Source organism: Dromiciops gliroides, chromosome 2, assembly GCF_019393635.1.
Source record: "Dromiciops gliroides isolate mDroGli1 chromosome 2, mDroGli1.pri, whole genome shotgun sequence".
NCBI lineage: Eukaryota > Metazoa > Chordata > Mammalia > Microbiotheria > Microbiotheriidae > Dromiciops > Dromiciops gliroides.
In genome coordinates this window covers 210551165-210570932 of record NC_057862.1, presented here as the reverse complement: position 1 = coordinate 210570932, position 19768 = coordinate 210551165, and the positions used below count along the sequence as shown (strand labels likewise).

General features: G+C 40.1%; 1 protein-coding gene across 1 annotated transcript in view; it reads left to right on the top strand.

Annotated features, from left to right (window-relative positions):
- Nucleotides 1-19768, top strand: part of FBLN5 (fibulin 5) — a 154221-nt gene that overhangs the window by 73806 nt on the left and 60647 nt on the right. Inside the window, exons 5-6 of the mRNA XM_043985995.1 lie at nucleotides 498-620; nucleotides 14083-14199. Of these exons, the coding sequence (XP_043841930.1) occupies nucleotides 498-620; nucleotides 14083-14199 (240 nt within the window). The remainder of the gene's footprint in view (nucleotides 1-497; nucleotides 621-14082; nucleotides 14200-19768) is intronic.

The window sequence follows — 19768 nt, the reverse complement described above, 5'->3', positions numbered from 1 at the left end:
AATTTGATTTTGGCTCTGTGCAAAGAAAAAATTACTCACAAGTAGAGTTGTTCAAAATGTAGAACGGGGGGCAGCTAGGTGGCTCAGTGGATTAAAGCATTGGCCCTGGATTCAGGAAGACCTGAGTTCAAATCCGGCCTCAGACACTTGACACTTACTAGCTGTGTGACCCTGGGCAAGTCAATTAACCCTCATTGCTCACACCAAAAAAAAACAAAAAAAAACCCCACATCAAAATGTAGAACAGCCCAACTGGTGAGGTAGGGGCTCTTCCTCCTTAGAGGTCTTCAAGCAAAGGCTTAGCGACCACTTGTTAGACATATTTTAGAGGGTATTCTTTGAGTTTCAGGTTAGACTAGATGGTTTCTATCTTTTCTAGCTCTTACATTCTGAGAATCTCTGATCTGTAATCCATGCTCATATGAACAATTGCTGCCTGAGACCGTGGCATTATTGACAATAGATGTAACCCCTCTTGGTGTCTGTCTCTGTTGCAGATGTTGATGAGTGTGCATCAGATTCTCATCAGTGCAACCCTACCCAGATCTGCATCAACACTGAAGGAGGATATACCTGTTCTTGTACAGATGGGTACTGGCTCCTGGAAGGCCAGTGTTTAGGTAATGCCTCTTTTACAATCTGCTTTATCTGGGGTGTTAACAGTAATAAAGGTTATACTGCTTTCTAAAGGGCTTTTGGGCATGCCCTGATGACATAGGGTTTGATTTCACCAATTCCTGAAAGCCCTCTGTCATCATTATGAACATCATCTTTATAAAAACACAATTCATTGCCTAAGATTTTATGGCAACATGCTCTACATTGTATAAATTAGAGCAATGTAAACATAATTTCTGCCCTCTAGTCATTGGGATGGCTTGACATTATGGGAATGTGCCTGGAATTAGGAGTGAGGCCTTGAAGGGTGGAATGTAGCAAATCAGGCATAGGGATCTGTCCAGAGATAAACATATCTCCTAGGGGCCAGTTTGGTTAAGATACAACAATTGAAATACAAGCAGGATAATCCAAGTTCACATATCCTTACAAAATAATATAAAATAACCTCAGGCAGTATTTGCATTCCCAAGGCTCCATGAGAAAAGATCACCCACCAAATCTGCCAGTTGAGCATTTGTGTCGTACATTTGGCATTTGCAATATGTTTTAAAATTTTTATTATTTTTGGGTTTTGTTCCTGTTTTTCTTCCTTTGGGTTGTATTTTAGGCAAGGAAATGAGTTCGTGGTGCTGTCCAGCTGTCATGTCAGTTTCTATGGGTGTGATTCTTGTGCTGTGTTTTCCTGGAAAAAGGCCTGTCAATTTGAATTTTCTAAGACAAGATTATGTTGTTTGAAAGTCACTCCTGGAGGAACTGTGAAACATATCCAAAAGGAGTACCTTAAGGCACAGAGGGAGGGAATGGGTGTTTCTCTTTCCAAGGTTTTCTTGATGAGGAAAGCTGAGTTTTAGTGAAGATGTCAGAAGGTATGGATTGCAGATCTTTCTCAGGACTGAAGACTTCTCCATACATACAAGGACGGGTTGAAGGAGCTGAGGATTAATACCTCCAGCCTGGAGAAGAGATATCTATGGGGAAATAGGATAACTGCCTTCAAGTTTCTGAAGGAACATCATTTTGAAGCTGAATTAGATTTGTTCTACTTGACTCCAAAGGTCATTGTAGAGAAACAGATATGTAAGAAAAAAATATCTCAAAGTGTAAGGGATTTCCTCTTTCACTGGAGGTTTTGAAACATAGGTTGGATGAGTGCTTGTTGGGAGCATGGCAGGGGGGTTAATGCAGCAGAAGGCTGTTAGACTGGATGACTTCTGAGGTCCTTCTCTCCTCCGAAGTTCCTTGATTTTAAGAATCTATCTACACTGTGTAACATCTTCAGATAGGTTTGAATTTATATATATATATATATATATATATATATATATATATATGCTAAATTGGAACATGTATGACAATACACGACGATGTGAGAGATAATGTTCATTTTTATCACCCCATTTATCATCACAAAATTTGGTGCCCCTGCTTTGAACACAAATAGATTTCTACTTCACCTTGACTCTGACCAGTTATATGTCTATTTCATGGGAGGTGAATGAAATAGAATAGGTGAGTGATAAGAGCACCCTGGGCTCAAGAAAAAAGCTGGTTTTGCCATCTTCGGCTATGGTGATTGTTATTTTCTTTCAAGGGCACAGCCGATGTGATCTATAGCAACATGCCACAACTTACTAAAAGGAACCTTTAGAAGAATTTAGTTTTGGGGCAGCTAGGTGGCACAGTGGATAGAGCACCAGCCCTGGATTCAGGAGGACCTGAGTTCAAATCCGGCCTCAGACACTTAACACTTACTAGCTGTGTGACCCTGGGCATGTCACTTAACCCCAATTGCCTCACCAAAAAAAAAAAATTAGTTTTATGCCAACCAGTGATAGATAATACATGCCCTCAAGGATGCCTTTCCTTCAGGAAATCTTACAGTACAGGCTCTTCTCTCTAGGTTGTCTTCCTGGGCCATGGCTAAGATGCCCAACTGAACTCCGAAGTGTTCATTAGCCCTAAAAATTAAAAACGAATAAACAAACCAAAAAAAAAATCCCACCATGAAATTCCAGAAGAGAGGCCCTTCAAAAACCATTCTGAGGAGCTGCCTTTATCTTCATCTTCTTTTTTCAGCACAGGCTTTTTGCCACACCACTCCCCCTCCTTCCCATGCTTGGACTTTCCTGTCACACAGCCCAGGCTGGACTGAGAATGGGATTCCCTGCCCATTCATCCTTGGACTAATTCCATTTCTGTTTCCCAGTCTTCCCTCCCATGCAAGCATAGTGCTGAGGGCTAGGCACATGACCTCACTTAGATCCTGTCTGACTCACCTAGAAGCAGTTTTGGACTTTTATTGTTCTTGAGATATATCTGATATATTTGTAAAACAGGAGGTTGGGTGACATGTATCTGCATGAGAGGAAAGAGAAAGAGAAAGAGAAGGGGAGACAGACAGACCAACAGAGACAGAAATGAGAAACTAAACATACAGAGTGAAAAAAGAAAAGGGAGAAATTCTTCCTCAAGAGTTGTCTGTTTTACCACTTAATAAAAGTAATGATGATGATGATAATTCACCTTAATAGAATACCTCAAGATCTGGAAAGTTCTTTCTTCACAATAGCCCTGTAGAATAGATTGTGCCAGTATTATTATCCCTATATTACAGATAAAAGAGAAGTAAAGTCCCTTGTACAAAGTTACATATCTAGTAAGTTGGGATTCTGGGACTTGTGCTCATTTTGTGTGACACCAAACTCTGGGGTTTGTTCTACTACACCAAGCTGCATCTTTAGTGAAAGTTTCTATCTGCAGGGCCTATATGTAACAGAGTCAATATGTTCCAGTGAAAATGGTCCTGAAGATTTACTAGTGCTAGGGAAGAGGCAGGCAGCTGGGTGGTACAGTAGATAGAGTGCCAGGCCTGGAGTCAAGATGACTCCTCTTCCTGAGTTCAAATCTGGCCTCAGACGCTTACTAGTTGTGTGAACCTGGCAAGTCACTTAGCCCTGTTTGTCTCAGTTTCCTCATCAAACCAATGCAGTATCTTTGTTAAGAAAACCCCAGGGTCAGCTAGGTGGTGCAGTGGATAAAGCACTGGCCCTGGAGTCCGGAGTACCTGAGTTCAAATCCAGATTCAGACACTTAACATTTACTAGCTGTGTGGCCCTGGGCAAGTCACTTAACCCCAATTGCCTCACTAAAAAAAGAAAAAAAGAAAAAAAAAGAAAACCCCAAATGGGATCATAAAGAGTCAGACATGCCTGAAAATGACTGAACAACAACTGTGCTAAGTGTCAGGGATACAAGAAAGGCAAAAACATTCTCTGCTCTTGAGGTGTTCAGATAGAGGAGACAACATGAAAACAACTCTGAAGAAGCAAGATAAAGTGGAATTGAGATGCTCCATAGAAGGAAGACATCAGCATTCAGAGAGATGAGAAAAGGCTATTTGTGGAAAGATAGGATTTTAGCAGGGCCTTGAAGGAAGTCAGGGGGCAAAGAGATGTAGGTAAGGAGGGAGGACATTCTAAGCATGAGGGACAGTGAAAGGCACAGAACATGCCTTCCCCCAAAACCAGGGAATCGTTGGAAGGAAACATGGAGTCCAGTGTCACTGGATCACAGAGTATGTAGAGGGGACTAAGGTGAATGGAGAGTGACAGATTATAAAAGGTTTTCAAAGCCACACAGAGGATTTTATATTTGATCCTAGAAGTTATAAGGAACCAGTGGAGTTTATTGAATGGGAGTGGAGGGAAAGAGAATAAATTTGACAGCCGAGTATTGAATAGACTGATGTTTCCTAGTATGGAGGCAGGAGCTGTGGGCAGAAAGACTGTAAACCTGGCAGTAAACCCATTAAGAAAGGGAGAAGAATGTTCTGGAATTTACTTTGCAACTTCCTTTCCTCGGTTCTGCCATCTGGGATCAAGAATAACAAGTTTCTTCAACAAATGTGAACATACAGCATGTCCCAAAAGTCTTAGTGCAGCTATAAAAATTCTTTATGTTCAAAGACAGCTATCAAGTCTTACCTACCCACACCCCATGGCTTTTATCTACTACAGGCTAGATAATCACCCTCACTTTCTTCAACTGATCAATATATACAAGAATTTAAAATGGCATCCTTTGGATGGCTGGTAGCTTTTCAATGTCCTTGCTATGATGTGGTGCCCAGGACTGAACAGAATACTCCAGGTGTTATTTGACTGGAATAGAATACAGCAAGACTATGACTTCTAATATTTTAGATGTTTTTTATTAGTGCAGTCCAAGATGGCACTGACATTTTTGGCCATGTCAAGCAGTCAAATAAGTCTCCCACTTCATTTTTGAAGATATATATATCTTCTCTGCCTTGTCCTTGTGCTATTGATTTTTTGAATCTAAGAGTAGGAATTTACATTTCTTTCTGTAAAAAAAATTTTTTTTGTGGGGCAATGAGTGTTAAGTGACTAGCCCAGGGTCACACAGAAAGTAAGTGTCAAGTGTCTGAGGCCAGATTTGAACTCAGGTCCACCTGAATCCAGGGCCGTGCTTTATCTACTACTACACCACCTAGCTGCCCCATATTTATTTCTTTAAATCTAATCTTATTAGATTTGGTCCACCCTTCTGTCATCCAATGTTACCTATTTCTTTCTGCTGTATGTGAATTACGTATTAGATAACTATGCTTTCTTGGCTTTTATCTACTCAGCTAATAACTCAACTAGGATTGAGTTGGAAGCTGAGCAGGGGAACCAGGAGCAACAAAAATTGCTGCCAATGAATGTCTGTGATATTCCTAGCTGGAAGATACAGCCCTGCCTGGCATAATTATTCCAGCAGGTGGCACCATCTTACAAGTGTCAGTTAAAAATTAACTGTTAAATGTAATGTAACAAATATTTATTAAATGCCTACTATGTGCAAGGCATTGTTGTTGCTGTTTGTCCTTCCTTCTTGAAGAATACCATGCCATCTGGGTGATGTCATGACTTGTAGTGAATTGGATTTACATGAGGAAGTCATCAACTTTACTCTCTCTGGAGCCATCTGGGTCCAGTGGCAAGATATACATCAGGACAACTGGAAATGGCCCTGGATGTTTAAGAAAATTGGGGTTAAGTGACTTGTCCAGGGCCACACAGCTAGTAAGTGTCTGAGGTGATATTTGAACTTGGGTCCTCCTAACTTCTGGGTGCAATGCTCTATCCATTGTGCCACAAGTTACCACATACATCTACATTTTAGTGACTGGGGACAGGGAGGGCAGAATGCAACACGTATAGAGATAAGTATACTATAAAGTAGTGTTTGATGGGCATAAAAGAGAGATCCAGACAAATTACACCAGGAAAATATGAGAAGGGAGATAGAAATTTTAGAGTTAATAGAAAGTCCTTTAGAGATCATGGCATTTGAACTTACCCTTGAAGGAAGAGAATGATTTGGAAAGGTAGCAATGAAGAAGGCATACATTTCCTTCTTGTCTCCTCTAGGGTCTTGCACATTCAATTATTCCCCCTCTCCCTCATTTATTTTTTATTTCCTTTTTCCTCTCCCTCATTTTTAACTCCTCTTTATTCACTGAGTAGTATTGGGTGTAGTATATAGAGGGCTGGCCTTGGAGCATGGAAGACTAGGGTTCAAACCCACCTCTGCCACATAGTGGCTGTGTGACCCTGTGTGACCTGTGTGCCCCTTTAAAACCTGGCTCCAGTCTCCATTTCTAGATGTATTATATATTACTACACATCATTCATTTAACTTCTCAGTGTTCTAGGTAATCCTCCAAGTCTGTAAGTTGCAAAGAAGCAGCTGCCCTGCATTGGTAAAGGGAGTGGTTCCTTTTAATCAATGAAATCACAGATCCAGTCCTTATCCTTATTCTCACCTTATTATTTGGTTCTTTCCCTATTGCCTACAAACGCATGTAGATTTTTCTCTTCCTTTAAACATCTTCATTAGATTCCACCACCCTCTCAAGTTATACCATAGCTTTCTTCTCTTTGGCAGAAAAAAGGACAGCTACATTTGTTTCCACTTTCTCACTAGCCACTTGCTTCTCTCCTACTTGAGTCTTGTCTGCTGACTCCACTACTTGACTGAAACTTCTCTCTCCAAGATGACCAGCATCTTCTTTATTGCTAAATTCAATGGCTTTGTATTGGTCCTCATGCTTTTTGACCTCTCTGCAATGTTTGATACTGTTACTTACCCATCCACAGATACTTTGTCCTCCCTAAGGTTTTGATCAGGGTTCTCTTCCTACCTCTCTGACAGTTCCTTCTCAGTCTCCTATGCAGGATCATCCTTATTCCAATCCCTATGCATGGGTTTTATCCTGGAATTTTCCCCTTCTCTTTCTACATTCTCTCTCATTGATTGTATCAGTTCCTATGAACACAACCATCACCTTCATGTAGATAATTTCCTAATCTTTATATGCTACCTTCATTTCTTTCTTGAGAGCTATTCCTGAATCTCCAACTACTTGCCAGACATTTCCACCTGGATGTCCTATAGGCATCTCAGATAAAATATGTCTCAACTAGACTTCATTATCTTTCCACCTAAATCCCTCCTTCCTCCTAACTTCCCAATTTGTGTTGAGGATGCCACCGTTCTTCCAGTCACCCAAGTTCACAATCTAGGATTCATCCTCAACTCTTCACTCTCACTTACCTTCCATATTCAGTTTTGCCTCTTCTATTTCCAATCGCAGTTTCCAAATCTTATTTACCCCCCTCTAACAACATTCTTGTCATCTGAACCCTTCTCTACTCAATATATCTCATAACTCTTTTCATGGATTGTTGCAATAGCCTTCTAAATGGTCTCCCTGCATCAGTGTTTTACTTTTCTATTCCATACTGCACAGTTGCCAAACTGATATTCTTAAAATGCATGTTTGATCATGTCTCTCCACCTTAAGAGGCATAAGTGGGTCCCTATTGCCTTTAGGATAATATACAAATTCCACTGTTAGGCATTTAAAGACCTTTATAATGTGGCTATCTTTCTAGCCTTCATTATATACTATTATGCATCATTCTGCTTTTTGCACTTTTTGGTCTTATTAAATTAGCCTTCTTGCCTGGAGGCAGATAGGTGCCATGTGAAGAGAGTTCTGGACCTAGAGTTAGGAAGGCCTAAGTTTGAATACTTACCAGGTGTGCAACCCTGGGCAAATCATTTAACCTTAAGCTACCCCAGTTTCCCCAGCTGTAGAATGGGGATCATAGTAGCACCTACCTCCCAGGGTATTTGTGGGGATTAAATGAGACAGTATTTATCACAGTCCTTGTTTCCTTCTTTCCTTCCTCATACATGACATTCCATTCTATTTCCGTTCCTTGTCACAGATTGTCCCCCATGACTGAAATGCCCTCCCTCCTCACCTCGCCATTTTGGAACTCCTAGTTACTTGTTGGGTATAGTGCAGAAGGTGTTCTTGTTCAGATATGGGTTGGACTAGATGGTGTCTGAGGTCCTTTGCAGTTCTGAGATTTTGTGATTTGATTTCTCACAGTGAGTGTGTACCATTACTTGAACGTGACACTCCTTATCCCATCGCTAAGCCTTTGCATTGTCTGAACCTTACATCTGGAATGCTTTATGTCTGCCTCTTAACTTTTCTATTTTCCTTCAAAATTCAGCTCAAATACTACCTTCTAGGGAAAGCACTTACTGGTTCAGCTGCTAAGATTGGATTCCATCTCATCTGCATATGTCTTATATGTATCTAGTCATTTCAAGTTGTCTACTCCAAAGCTTCTTAAACTGTGGGTTGTGACTCCATCTGGGGCTGTTTAACTGAATGTGGAGATTGCTAAAAATTTGGCAGTAAGTGCTTGATTTGTATACCTATTTTATATACCTATATTTCAAGGGTTGCATAAATTTTTTTCTGGTGAAAAGGGGTCATGAGTGAAAAAAGTTTAAGAAGCCTTGGTCTACTCCATTAGCATGTAAACTTCTTAGGGCAGGGACTTCCCCCCAAGCTTTTTTTTTTGGGGGGGGCAATCCTCCTCGCTTAAAACAGAACCTGGTTCATGGTATGAATTTAATTGATGCTTGTTGACCCACTGACTGACTGCCCATACTCCTTCACCTCTTTAATCAGAGGAAGAAGGTGTGTTTTATCAGCTGTTCTCCAGAACTGAGATTAGTTAGTATAATTACAATTAATCAGAGTGAAATTTAGCACTGCTCCCATTAATAACTCAAATACTTAGGGACGACTTAATTTTTTTTTCTTTTCCTCTGAGTAATGGTGATAAGAATTTTACACCAGAAGGTGAGTTCTTTGTGTAAAGTTTAAGGGGGTGGGATTAGGGGGTGGATCTCATAGCATTTGTGATGTGCTTTCCAAAACCTCACAGTAATATATTGGAGTACTCTGACGGGACAAATTGACCAGGCACATCATAATAAATGGGAGAAGAATGAAAGTGTCAGTCATTCACATTTCTACTCCAAAAAAATTAGCTGGTTCCTACTAGCCCACTGATCTAGTATATCTAAGCAGGTGTGTAAGTGTATACATCATTTGGCTGAATGATGTTTTACAGGCCTTTTTTTTTTACCTCAAAAGGCAAATGCTTCCCTAGGGACTGTGGAGAAAGGGAGAAGAGTTGTATTTATCAAGTGTTTATTGTCTCTTCTGGCTCAAGGAGTGACTCCATCCTTTGCCCTCACATTTTGGTGTTGATTGGATTCACATGTCTCTCAGTTGAGTTGTTACCCGACACTCCTAAAACAATCTTTTGTTCTTGACAGCTGAACACATTCATCCTTAATGATCTTGGCCAGGAGTCCATTGGAACTATACTTGGGATTCCTTTCCTGTTTTAGACTAACTCATCCCCTCCCATGACAGTAATATATACATATGCATATACACACGTTATATATTTAGACACACACATTTATTTAAAGAAGTTCCTTGGAACCAGAAGGGAGAATTTTAGGGAGAATAAAATAAGCAATATTTTTACAGTTCTGCCAGCAAAAAGCTGTGATCCTTACTTCATACATTTCCTTACTTCTCCAAAGTCCATAACTTATCGGGTAGGCAAAAGGCTAGACCATATGAATGGTCTTACATCAATATCTGATGTAAGAAATTTTTGTTTTTTTGCCTAATAGATGTAGTTCTTAAAAACCAGGGCACCAGACTTGCTTAAGCATCTGGCCCAATGCCTGATACATAGTAGGCACTTAATAAGTGCTTTTTAAATTGGATTAAACTGCAAAGACTATAGTTTTGCCAGGTACTCGTCAGGCACCTCAGAAAAAAAGTTGGAAAGAAATGTTTCCTTGGTATCAAGATCTAGTAGTTGGGAAGTCATCTCTCTTGTTGGAGTGTGTATTATCCACCTTTGATCTTGTCAGTGGTCAGTCTTTAAGCTCAGCCTTGTTTTCTCCCTCCTTCGCCCATTAGAGTACCACAAGTCACCACTTGCTACTGGCTTTTGGTGTATACATAGGTAATGTAAATAAATAAATAAATAAAGGAAGGAAGGAAGGAAGGAATAAACACATACATTTTAAAATTTATCCATTTATGCTTTTATTCATTTAACATTTATTCAGCTATTACTATGTAGAAGACAGAACTCTAATTTCAACAAAAGTAGCAACATTTATATAGCCCTTTAAGGTCTGCAAGGTGCTTTACATATATTGTTACACTTGATCTTCACAATAAACCTGTGAAGTAGATGCAATTGCATTTTCCATTTTAAAGATGAGGAAATTGAGATTTAGAAAGGTCAAGTGACTTCCAGGGTCACACAGCTGATAAGTGACTGAGGCAGCATTTGAATTTAGGCCTTTCTGACTCCAGGTCTGGTGATCCAGCCATCATGCCATGTATCTGTCTCATAATAAATCATAGTTCAGTATTTGAGAGCATTGTCCATGGGCATATTCCCTCCACAGATCACAACAGCCCTAGAACTTAATAGAGGGGATTTGAGAGCTGTGATGGCCTAAAAAAAAATCATCATCCTTTGGTGACCTTGGTTAAAAAGTTCAATGAATTGATGGTAACTATCTAGGCTGCTACTCAGGCCACATACATATCTATCCATCACTGAGCTTATACTTCAGGCCTGCCTAGCTTGGTAGGACTTGAGGGAGAAGCCAAGGTCCCCTTCATGAAATAATAAGGTTTCAGAATAGGACATCTGTGAAGACTAGCAAAGCATAGGCAAGTCATAAGATCAATTGACAAGCATTGATTAAACACCCGCTGGGAATGGAAAGAGAAAAATGAAATTGTCATCCCCCAGTAGCTCATGTTATTACAAGACAAACAATATGTATACATACATGTACATACAAAAATATCAAAAGTAAATATAAGGTAATTTTTCAAGGGAAGGCAATAATAGTTGGGGTGGGGAGTGGGTGGGTCAGAAAAGGTATCCTCTAGGAAAAGGGTTTAAGTTGAGTGTTGAAGGAACTTTGGGATTCTAAGAAGTGTAAATAAAGATGGGAGTGAATTCCAGGAATGAGGGAAAGTCTTTGCAGCTATTTAAATCAAATTCAATTAAAAAGATATATTTTTTTCTGGCCATGTGTTTGGTACTGGATTAATTGTCCCTGGGGTAGGGGTAAAAGTACCCATGAAGCATGAGATACAATTTTTATCTTTAAGAAGTTTATTCTTGAATCCCAAGAAGGGAGCTAATATATGCAGATAGGCTCCAGGTAGGTAGATAATTAATCACCAGACCAAAATGGATCCCCTTTTTGTTGTTTTTTTGTTGTTTTTGTTTTTGCAGGGCAATGAGGGTTAAGTGACTTGCCCAGGGTCACACAGCTAGTTAAGTGTCAAGTGTCTGAGGCTGGATTTGAACTCAGGTCCTCCTGAATCCAAGGCCAGTGCTTTATCCACTGCGCCATCTAGCTGCCCCTGGATCCCCTTTTTAGAGGAAAAAAAAAAGAGTCCACTGCTTGACTAAAAGCCAGAGGCTAGGTCAGGTCAGAAACAAGGGTTCCTTGAAAATACCAAAGAGCTGAGTGAGATGGTTAAAAGGATGCTGGGGGCCAGCAGGTTGCTTTTGTTTTTTGTTTTTTGTTTTGTTTTTTAGGCAATGGGGGTTAAGTGACTTGCCCACGGTCACACAGCTAGTAAGTGTCAAGTGTCTGAGGCTGGATTTGAACTCAGATACTCCTGAATCCAGGGCCGGTGCTTTAACCACTGCGCCATCTAGCTGCCCCCAGCAGGGGCTTTTGATATGGGGAGGTCTGTAAAGAGATCAGGAGGCATAGTGACAGAAGTGTCAAGGAAATGACTGTCTGATGAAGTCTGGTTTTTTGAATTACTGCCCTTCTACTGTTGTGGTGAGTTTTTCCCACTGCTTGGATATAGACACTCACAAGGGTATGGATTCTGAGACCACCCTCTTTACCTTCACTATATCAATGAAGGGCAGCTAGGTGGCACAGTAGAGTTCAAGTCCAATCTCAGACATGTACTAGTTGTGGGACTCTAGGCAAGTCACTTAACTCTGCTTTAGTTTCCTCATGTGCAAATGAGCTGAAGAAGGGAATGGCAAGGTACTCCAATATCTTTGCCAAGAAAACCCCAAAGGGGTTCATGAAGAGTCAGAAATGACTGAAACGACTAAACAACATATCAATGAAGCACAGATGGACATTGATGCCTTTTTTTTTTTTGAATGTCTGCTTTTTTATAGATTGCTCAAACAACTGCTTCTCTTCATTAGTGTTGATAATTAAGGGCTGATACCATTGTCCTGAACAGGATGCACAGGCAGATTTTACCAAAAAGTTTCTTTTAAAAAATGTTATTGCTAGCTTTTACTTTCATATCATTTTCATTTCTGAACATATAACCCTCCCCAGTGAACTATCTTTTGTAATACAGATTAAAATGAAAGAGACAAGCAGCAGTTAAACAAAACCAACACATCAACCAAGTATGACACTAATATCAATGTTCCACAGCCACAGTCCTGCAAGTCTTTATTTAAATAAGGAAGGGAAGAACATTCTCCCATCTCTTCTCCCATAATTATTGTGTGTGTTGCTTTTCTGCATATTTCATTCTGTGTTAGTTCATGTCTTTTTATTTTCTTTTTGAGTTCTTTGTAGTCATCATGTCTTATAGTACAGTAATATTTCATTTTATTCATTTACCATGATTTGTCTTCAGTTCTTTGCTGCCACATAAAGTGCTGCTATGACCAGTGACATGCTGGAGTGAGCTCATATGCCCCTCATGAAAGAGATTGTTAAGTTTTCAGTGTGAGCATTTATTTACTTCAGAAATCAGCAAACCACATTTGATTTATTGTTCTGTCGATTGTCTAGACTGACTTAGTGATGGAGAAAATGTTAATAACACCAATTAAATTTAAAAGTGTCTCACTGTACATTTTTTTCCCTATAGAGTCAGTTATTAAACATTAACCAACACATTCCTATGTATATAATAAGCTCTTTCTTCCTGCCTTTGGCTTCTTTGGAGTATATGCCTAGAAGGATCGTTGAGCAAAAGAGTATTGACATTTAAGTCATTTAAAAAAACATACTTTCAAATTGCTTTCAAGAATTGTTCAACCAATTGTCTGAGTTCTTCAGACATAGATTACTTATGTCTTTTTTCTTCTTGTCCATTTGATGAATATAAAATTTGGATTTTTCTCATTATTAATGATGGGTCAATATTTCATATTGTTGTTAATCATTTGAAGTTTTGTTTTGAGAATTGTTTGTTTCTGTCCTTTGACCATTTACCTAATGGGGAATGATACTTGGCCACCTGATTTTTTATTACATAAAAACATTTTAGGTGAAATAATGTTACTGGGAACAGTTAGTTCCATAGAAACATGGTAATAAATGTCATAAAATATAATTGTATTACAGTGGGTCATTGCATTGTTACTGGGGGGAGGGAGTTATTTATAATGGTACTTACAGTGTGTTGTTATTGTTAAATAGGGGATGCCTCTATTTTTAGATGCCTCAGTTATTTTTGTGTCATCTTTCTTTGACTTGTCCATGAAACTTATTTATTTAGGGCAAGGACTTTCTATTGTAGCCATAATAGTGTCAACAATATTAGGATGGTAATAGAAGAACTAGAATTTTAGAATTATAGGTCATTTAATCCAACATCCTCATTTTATGGATTAGGGAACTAAACACACACACACACACACAAATACACACAAACACACAAATAAATGACTTGTCCATGGTCATATGTGGATATGTTGGTGGCAAAGCTGGAACTCAAAATCAAGTCCCTTGACTCATAGGCTAAAACTCTTAGGTTTAGACCCTTCCCAGTCTAACATGATGGCAGTGGTACTAAGGTGCTATTTATGGTTGAGATAGCAGTGTTAGCAATGGTGATCTTGATGGGAGGAAGGGAATACAGATAATGGGGATGAAGATGGAGATGGAGATGCAGATGGGAATGTGGATGGAGATGAAGAAAAAGAGCAACCTAACCTATTTTTCTTTCCTTTGTCTTTTTAGACATAGATGAGTGTCGTTATGGCTACTGTCAGCAGCTATGTGCCAATGTTCCTGGCTCTTATTCCTGTACATGCAACCCAGGTTTTACCCTCAATGAGGATGGAAGATCTTGCCAAGGTATTTCTCATTGGGTAATAGTGTTTAAAAAATTGAAAACTTAAATTATAATTCTGTTTTAAATTTACATCTAGAGCCTGAAGTTTTTAGACATGCTAGAAACACAAAGTATATTCCTAATTTATCATTGTTCATCCTGAATGCTAGAAACCCAAGTGTTTGATCTTAGGTTATGTGACCTGAAGCAACCCTATAAACCCTCTTGAGGGCTGCTGGGGTAAGAACTTGAAACAGCTGTCCACAGAAAGCCTAGGTTTCTTTTACAGAGTTGTATTTGATGTCTCATACTTGAAAGCTCCCTTATTTACTCTCTTGGCTCATTGGGAGCTGTGTCAACAATCAGATTCAAGAGCCCAGACCAAACTTTTCAGAAAAGACTCCCTTATCTATGGTTCATTTCTTTTTTTTTCCTCAAAGAGATAGGCATTGTACTTGTGATTACATTGATATGGGAGACTCTGGGGTGAGGAACCTCTTTCTACTGTTGCTGCACAGCTAGAGAGTTGCTTATTCCACTGGAAGTTAAGTGACTAGCCCAGGCTAACAGAGCCCGTTTGTATCAGAAATGGAATGTGCCATACTGACTGGTAAAATTAAAAATGATTCCATAAAAGTTTACACTGTACATTAGGCATTCTACTCTCCTCTTTTGTACCCAGTAACAAATAGGCCTCAGTGATTTGGCTCAGGTTTACAGGTCTCTCTTGTCAAAGAGGGGGATAGGTTAGTCACACCCATGGGTTTCCTTAAATCCTTAATGTCCTACAGTGTCTCTTGAGGAACAGAGCCAAATACCAGTGCTAATGGACACATTAATAACCACGCTCTGATGCTTTGGCTCTGAATTCAGTTATACAGAACAGGAACTTGAAACCTATTTCACTGGCTTGTATCCAAGCCTGGGGCTGACCACTGCTGGCATATGTTGTGGTTCTTACTCACCCCATGTGCACCAAAACCCTTGGGGAACCTGTGACCAGACCCACTCACAAAATCTCCAAAATCACTCCAAAATCACCCATAAACTGTCATGGATCTGTGCCCAAATATGTCCACAATCTACTGGTATTGACTCATATTCCCTCAGCTTCCATATGATCCCATCACTTTCTAACTTCACTTGTTCTCCTGTTAGTTTCATCTCTGAACCTACTCAATAAATATGCCATACTCTAACTTCATGTATGCAGAGGCTTGATTCCTTACTTTGTACTATTTCATCAATTACCAGGATCGGGAGAATGATTGGCCTGCTATTTTTATACCTGGTGGGCTAATTAATATCTAGCTTTTCTATCTTCTTCTATCCAGAGCTGCTGCTGGGGTTTTTTGAGTCAGTATGAGTAAAGAGCCCTCAACCTAATATCAGGAAGACCTCCCTGCATTAAAATCCCAACTTAGACCCTGAGCAAATCTCTTAATCTTTCTGGGCCTCTGTCTTCTCATCTGTAAAATGAGGGGGTTAAACTGATTGACTTTAAGGTTCCTTCTGGTTCTAAATCTGTGATGCTATGAACTCAGCTACATAGGTGCTCCACCTTTAGAGTTGAGCACTTGGGTCTTCTGGTGTGGGAGAGACTCACAGAGTTTATTTGAACCCTGGCTCTTGTGGGTCCGAACCATATGACTTTGAGTAAGGTCAGGTTACCTCATGGAGACTCATGTATAAAATGGAAATGACACTTGCACTATCCATCTCATAGGGTTTTTGTGAAGAAAGTGCTTTGTAAATGTTCGTGCTGTATAGAAATGTGAGTTATTACAGTCTATAGGGGCAGGATAAGGCCCTCATGGCCTCCATGGTGGGAGGGGTGGGTTGTTTTCTTTTCGTGCAGGGACCTTTTGGGCAGATTTTATGTCTTTGTCTGTAACCTTCCCACCAAACCTGGGGTTAATGAGCATGAAACTCAGAACAGAGGTTACTGCATAATTTCCCTTTCCACCCAAGTCTCAACAAAAGCATAACGAAACAAAAGTACAGTCTGGTTTTCACATAATCAATTCAAATGCTGATAAGTCAGAAAAACAAATAGCACCACTGGCCAGCACAGTTCCCATCCGATCTTTTCTTTTACTCAGGAAGTAAACGTGGCCTTCAGACCTCAGGAATGAGGGCAAGTCCTGTGGGGGGTCCTGGGCCTTGGCACACGCCCAGTCAGCCAGTGTGGCAGACACAGAATGAGGTCTTTGTCTGGAGGCTGTCACCAGATTTCACAGGGACAGTTTCCTCATTACACCATTAATGGTCTGGCCTGCAAGCTTTGGACCTGGCTGGACTATGTTAGATGAAGGATATTATGACTCAATCAGTTGGATCATATCTACATTGCTAGGTAAACAGGAAGGCATCAGAATTAAAGAGTTTGATCCCATGTTCCCTGTTAGTCACTCCTCCAAGGCCGTGCCTGCAAATGATTCTGAGAAATTTCTATTATGTTCCTATTGCCAGTATAGTTTCTAGACCATTAGAGCTGGCAAGGACCTTGCACACCAACTCTTCCAGGGGTTCTTAACCATCTTCCTGTCACTGACCCCTTTAGTAGTCTGACAAAGCTGTAGAAGACCACTTCTTATAACAGTGTTTTTAAATGCATGAAATAAAATATATCTGATTAAAAAAGAAACTATGTTAAAATGAAATGAGTAAAATATTTTTATAAGTTCACAGACTCCAAGTTAAGATTCCTTTTCCTAGTCCAACACCCTAATTTTACAAATGAAGAAACTGAAGCCCAGAGATGTGAGGTTATTTGCTCAATAACCAATAAGTGGTGAAATCAAGACTAGGATCTAGGTCTCTTGACTTAAGAGCTGGAGGCTGAACTTTTCCTTTCGAGGAGCCAAAGAGGAAGAGGCAGAAGTGTAAGCATCCCCCCGGCTCCTTTAGGTGTGTGTGGGGGGGGGGTGAAAGGAAGCTGCTGCCAGTGTAGTAGGATAGCTAAGTGGCACAGTGGATAGAAGTGCCAGGCCTGGAGTCAGGAAGACTCATCTTCCTGAGTTCAAATTTGGAACTTACTAGCTGTGTGACCCTGAGCAAGTCACTTAACTCCATTTGCCTCAGTTGCCTCACCTGTCAAATGATCTGGAAAAGGAAATGGCAAGCCACTCCAGTCCAGTATCTTTGCCAAGAAAATCCCCAAGGGGTCATGAAGAGTCAGGCATGACTGAAACAACTGAAAAACCACCACCCCCAGTGTAGTACTTGGGAAGCTAGCACAGGGAATGTTTCACAGCCAGTAGGGCCTGCTTCCCAGGGTACTGGATTCTACTTGCCAGCTTAGGGTGTTTGATCCCAGGTCAGGTCAGCTTGGCTATAATACATCTCTTGACAACCTAGATAGTCATGTGATGAAGAAGGATATACAGATTCAGAGCCAAATTGTGTGTATATCCTCCAAGCTTCTCAGGAACAAACAAACCAACTTAGAGGGCCAAGTGTATCCTTAAGGGGAAAGTAGTGTGTATTGGAGGTAGGTTTAGACATGTGAATTCACAGACTTATGCTATGGGAGCATTTTTTTTCCTTTTAATCAGTAATGTATGTACTGCCAGGATTTGTAATAATAAGACTTTGCGTTATAGAACACGTTATGCTTTTCAGAGTACTTTCGTATCTGTTATCTCATTGGATCTTCACAACAGTCAGTGAGTGAGATAGATCCAAGACAGGTTTTATGACCTGTCCCAAGTCACACAGTTAGTTTGTGATGAAGCCAGGCTTAGGATTCTTTCTTTACTCCTAAACAATATTAGGGACCACATCAGGGAACATAAAAGGTAATTGGAGTATTTTCTTGGGGGCCGTCTTCCTTATTCTTCTAGAATGGGAACAGCTGCAGGGGTCCTGGCTATTTCCATCCTAGCCCTAGAACTCCTCACTCTCTGGCCCCAAGTGACTTCCATTAGAATGTCAGCCCCAATATCCACCCAGTAGCCTAGCATCATGGAAATTTTCCTGGCTTGTTGGGCAAGCTAGCCTAATCTCAACTGGTACCAAAGAAAACAAACCTTTGTTTGATAGATTGGGAAGTTTTATAGCATCATAGGATAATAGATTTAAAAGCAGTAGGAATCTCAGAGGCCATATCAGTCTAGCCTCCTCATTTTAGAGATAAGGACACTGAGGCATCAAAAAAATAAATGACTTACCTGAGGTCATATAGCTATTAGGAGATAGAATAATAGTAGCTGGCATTTATATAGCACTTTAAGGTTTTGCAGAATGCTTTACAGATATCCTTGAAGCAATCCTGGGAAACAGGTGTTGTCATTATCCTCATATTAAAGATGAAGAAACTGAAACAGAACAGAGGTTAAATGAATTATCCAGGGTCACACTGCTAGTAAGTATCTAAGGCAGGATTTGAACTCAAGCCTTCCTGACTCCAGGTCCAACATTCTATCCACTGTAACTCCTAGCTGCTAGATATGATACTTTGCTTTGTATTTGCTGCCCTGTTTGATTTCTTTTTTTAAAAAAAATTTCAATAGAATTTTATTTTCCAAAATATATGTAAAAACAAAATTTTAACATCAATTTTTAAAAAAAACTTTGTGTTCCAACTTCTCTTCCCCCCTCCATTCCCACCCCCTACCCACAAGAACTCAAACAATTAAAATAAGTTATACATGAGTAGTCATGGAAAAATTCCCATATTAGCTAGTTGTGAGAGAAAACAGTCAAAAAAACCCCCCAAAACTTCAGATTAAGGAATTGTCAAAGAGGAAATGAAAAAAAAAATTAAAATGTGTTTCCATCTATTTTCAGATACTATCAGTTCTTTCTCTGCAGATGAGCTGCAATCTTCATAAGTCTTTCAGGGTTATATTGGATCATTGCCTTGCTGAAAATAACCACATGTTTCCCAGCAGATCACACCCCCCCCCCAACTATTGCTGTTATTTTGTATACAGTACATTTCACTCTGCTTCAGTTCATGTGCGTCTTTCCAGGTTTTTCTGATAGTATCCTGTTCATCATAACCTTTAAGCTTGACAGAGAATTTTCTTCATAAAAGCCCAGCAAAGTAGGTACCACCATATGGGCAGCCAGGTGGTACAGTGGACAGAGCACCGGCCCTGGAGTCAGGAGGACCCGGTTCAAATCCAGCCTCAGAAACTCAACACCCACTAGCTGCACAACCCTAGGCAAGCCACTCAACCCTAACCACCTCACAAAACAAAACAAAACATAAAGTAGGTACCATGCGTTTTGCCATTATAATCAATCATCATAACTATTTCCTTCCATCCCACTCCCTTCCCATGACATTTACTCTATCTTCTTTTTACCTATTCCTCCTCAGAGGTGTTTTACTTCTGACTCTTTTTTCGCCCTTCCTTCCTTATCCTCTTCCCCTCCTATTTTCCTGCAGGGTTAAATAGATTGCTCCTCTCAATTGGGTATGAAAGCTATTCCCTCCATGAGCCCACTCCAATGAGATCAGGGCCCCTGAGGTAATTCTGTGTTCTAAATTTTTCTTCCTCCCTCTCTCCTCAACCCTCCCGATGAGATCAAGCAATTCACTATGTCATACTGGTGCAGTAATGCAGAACATCTTCATCCTCC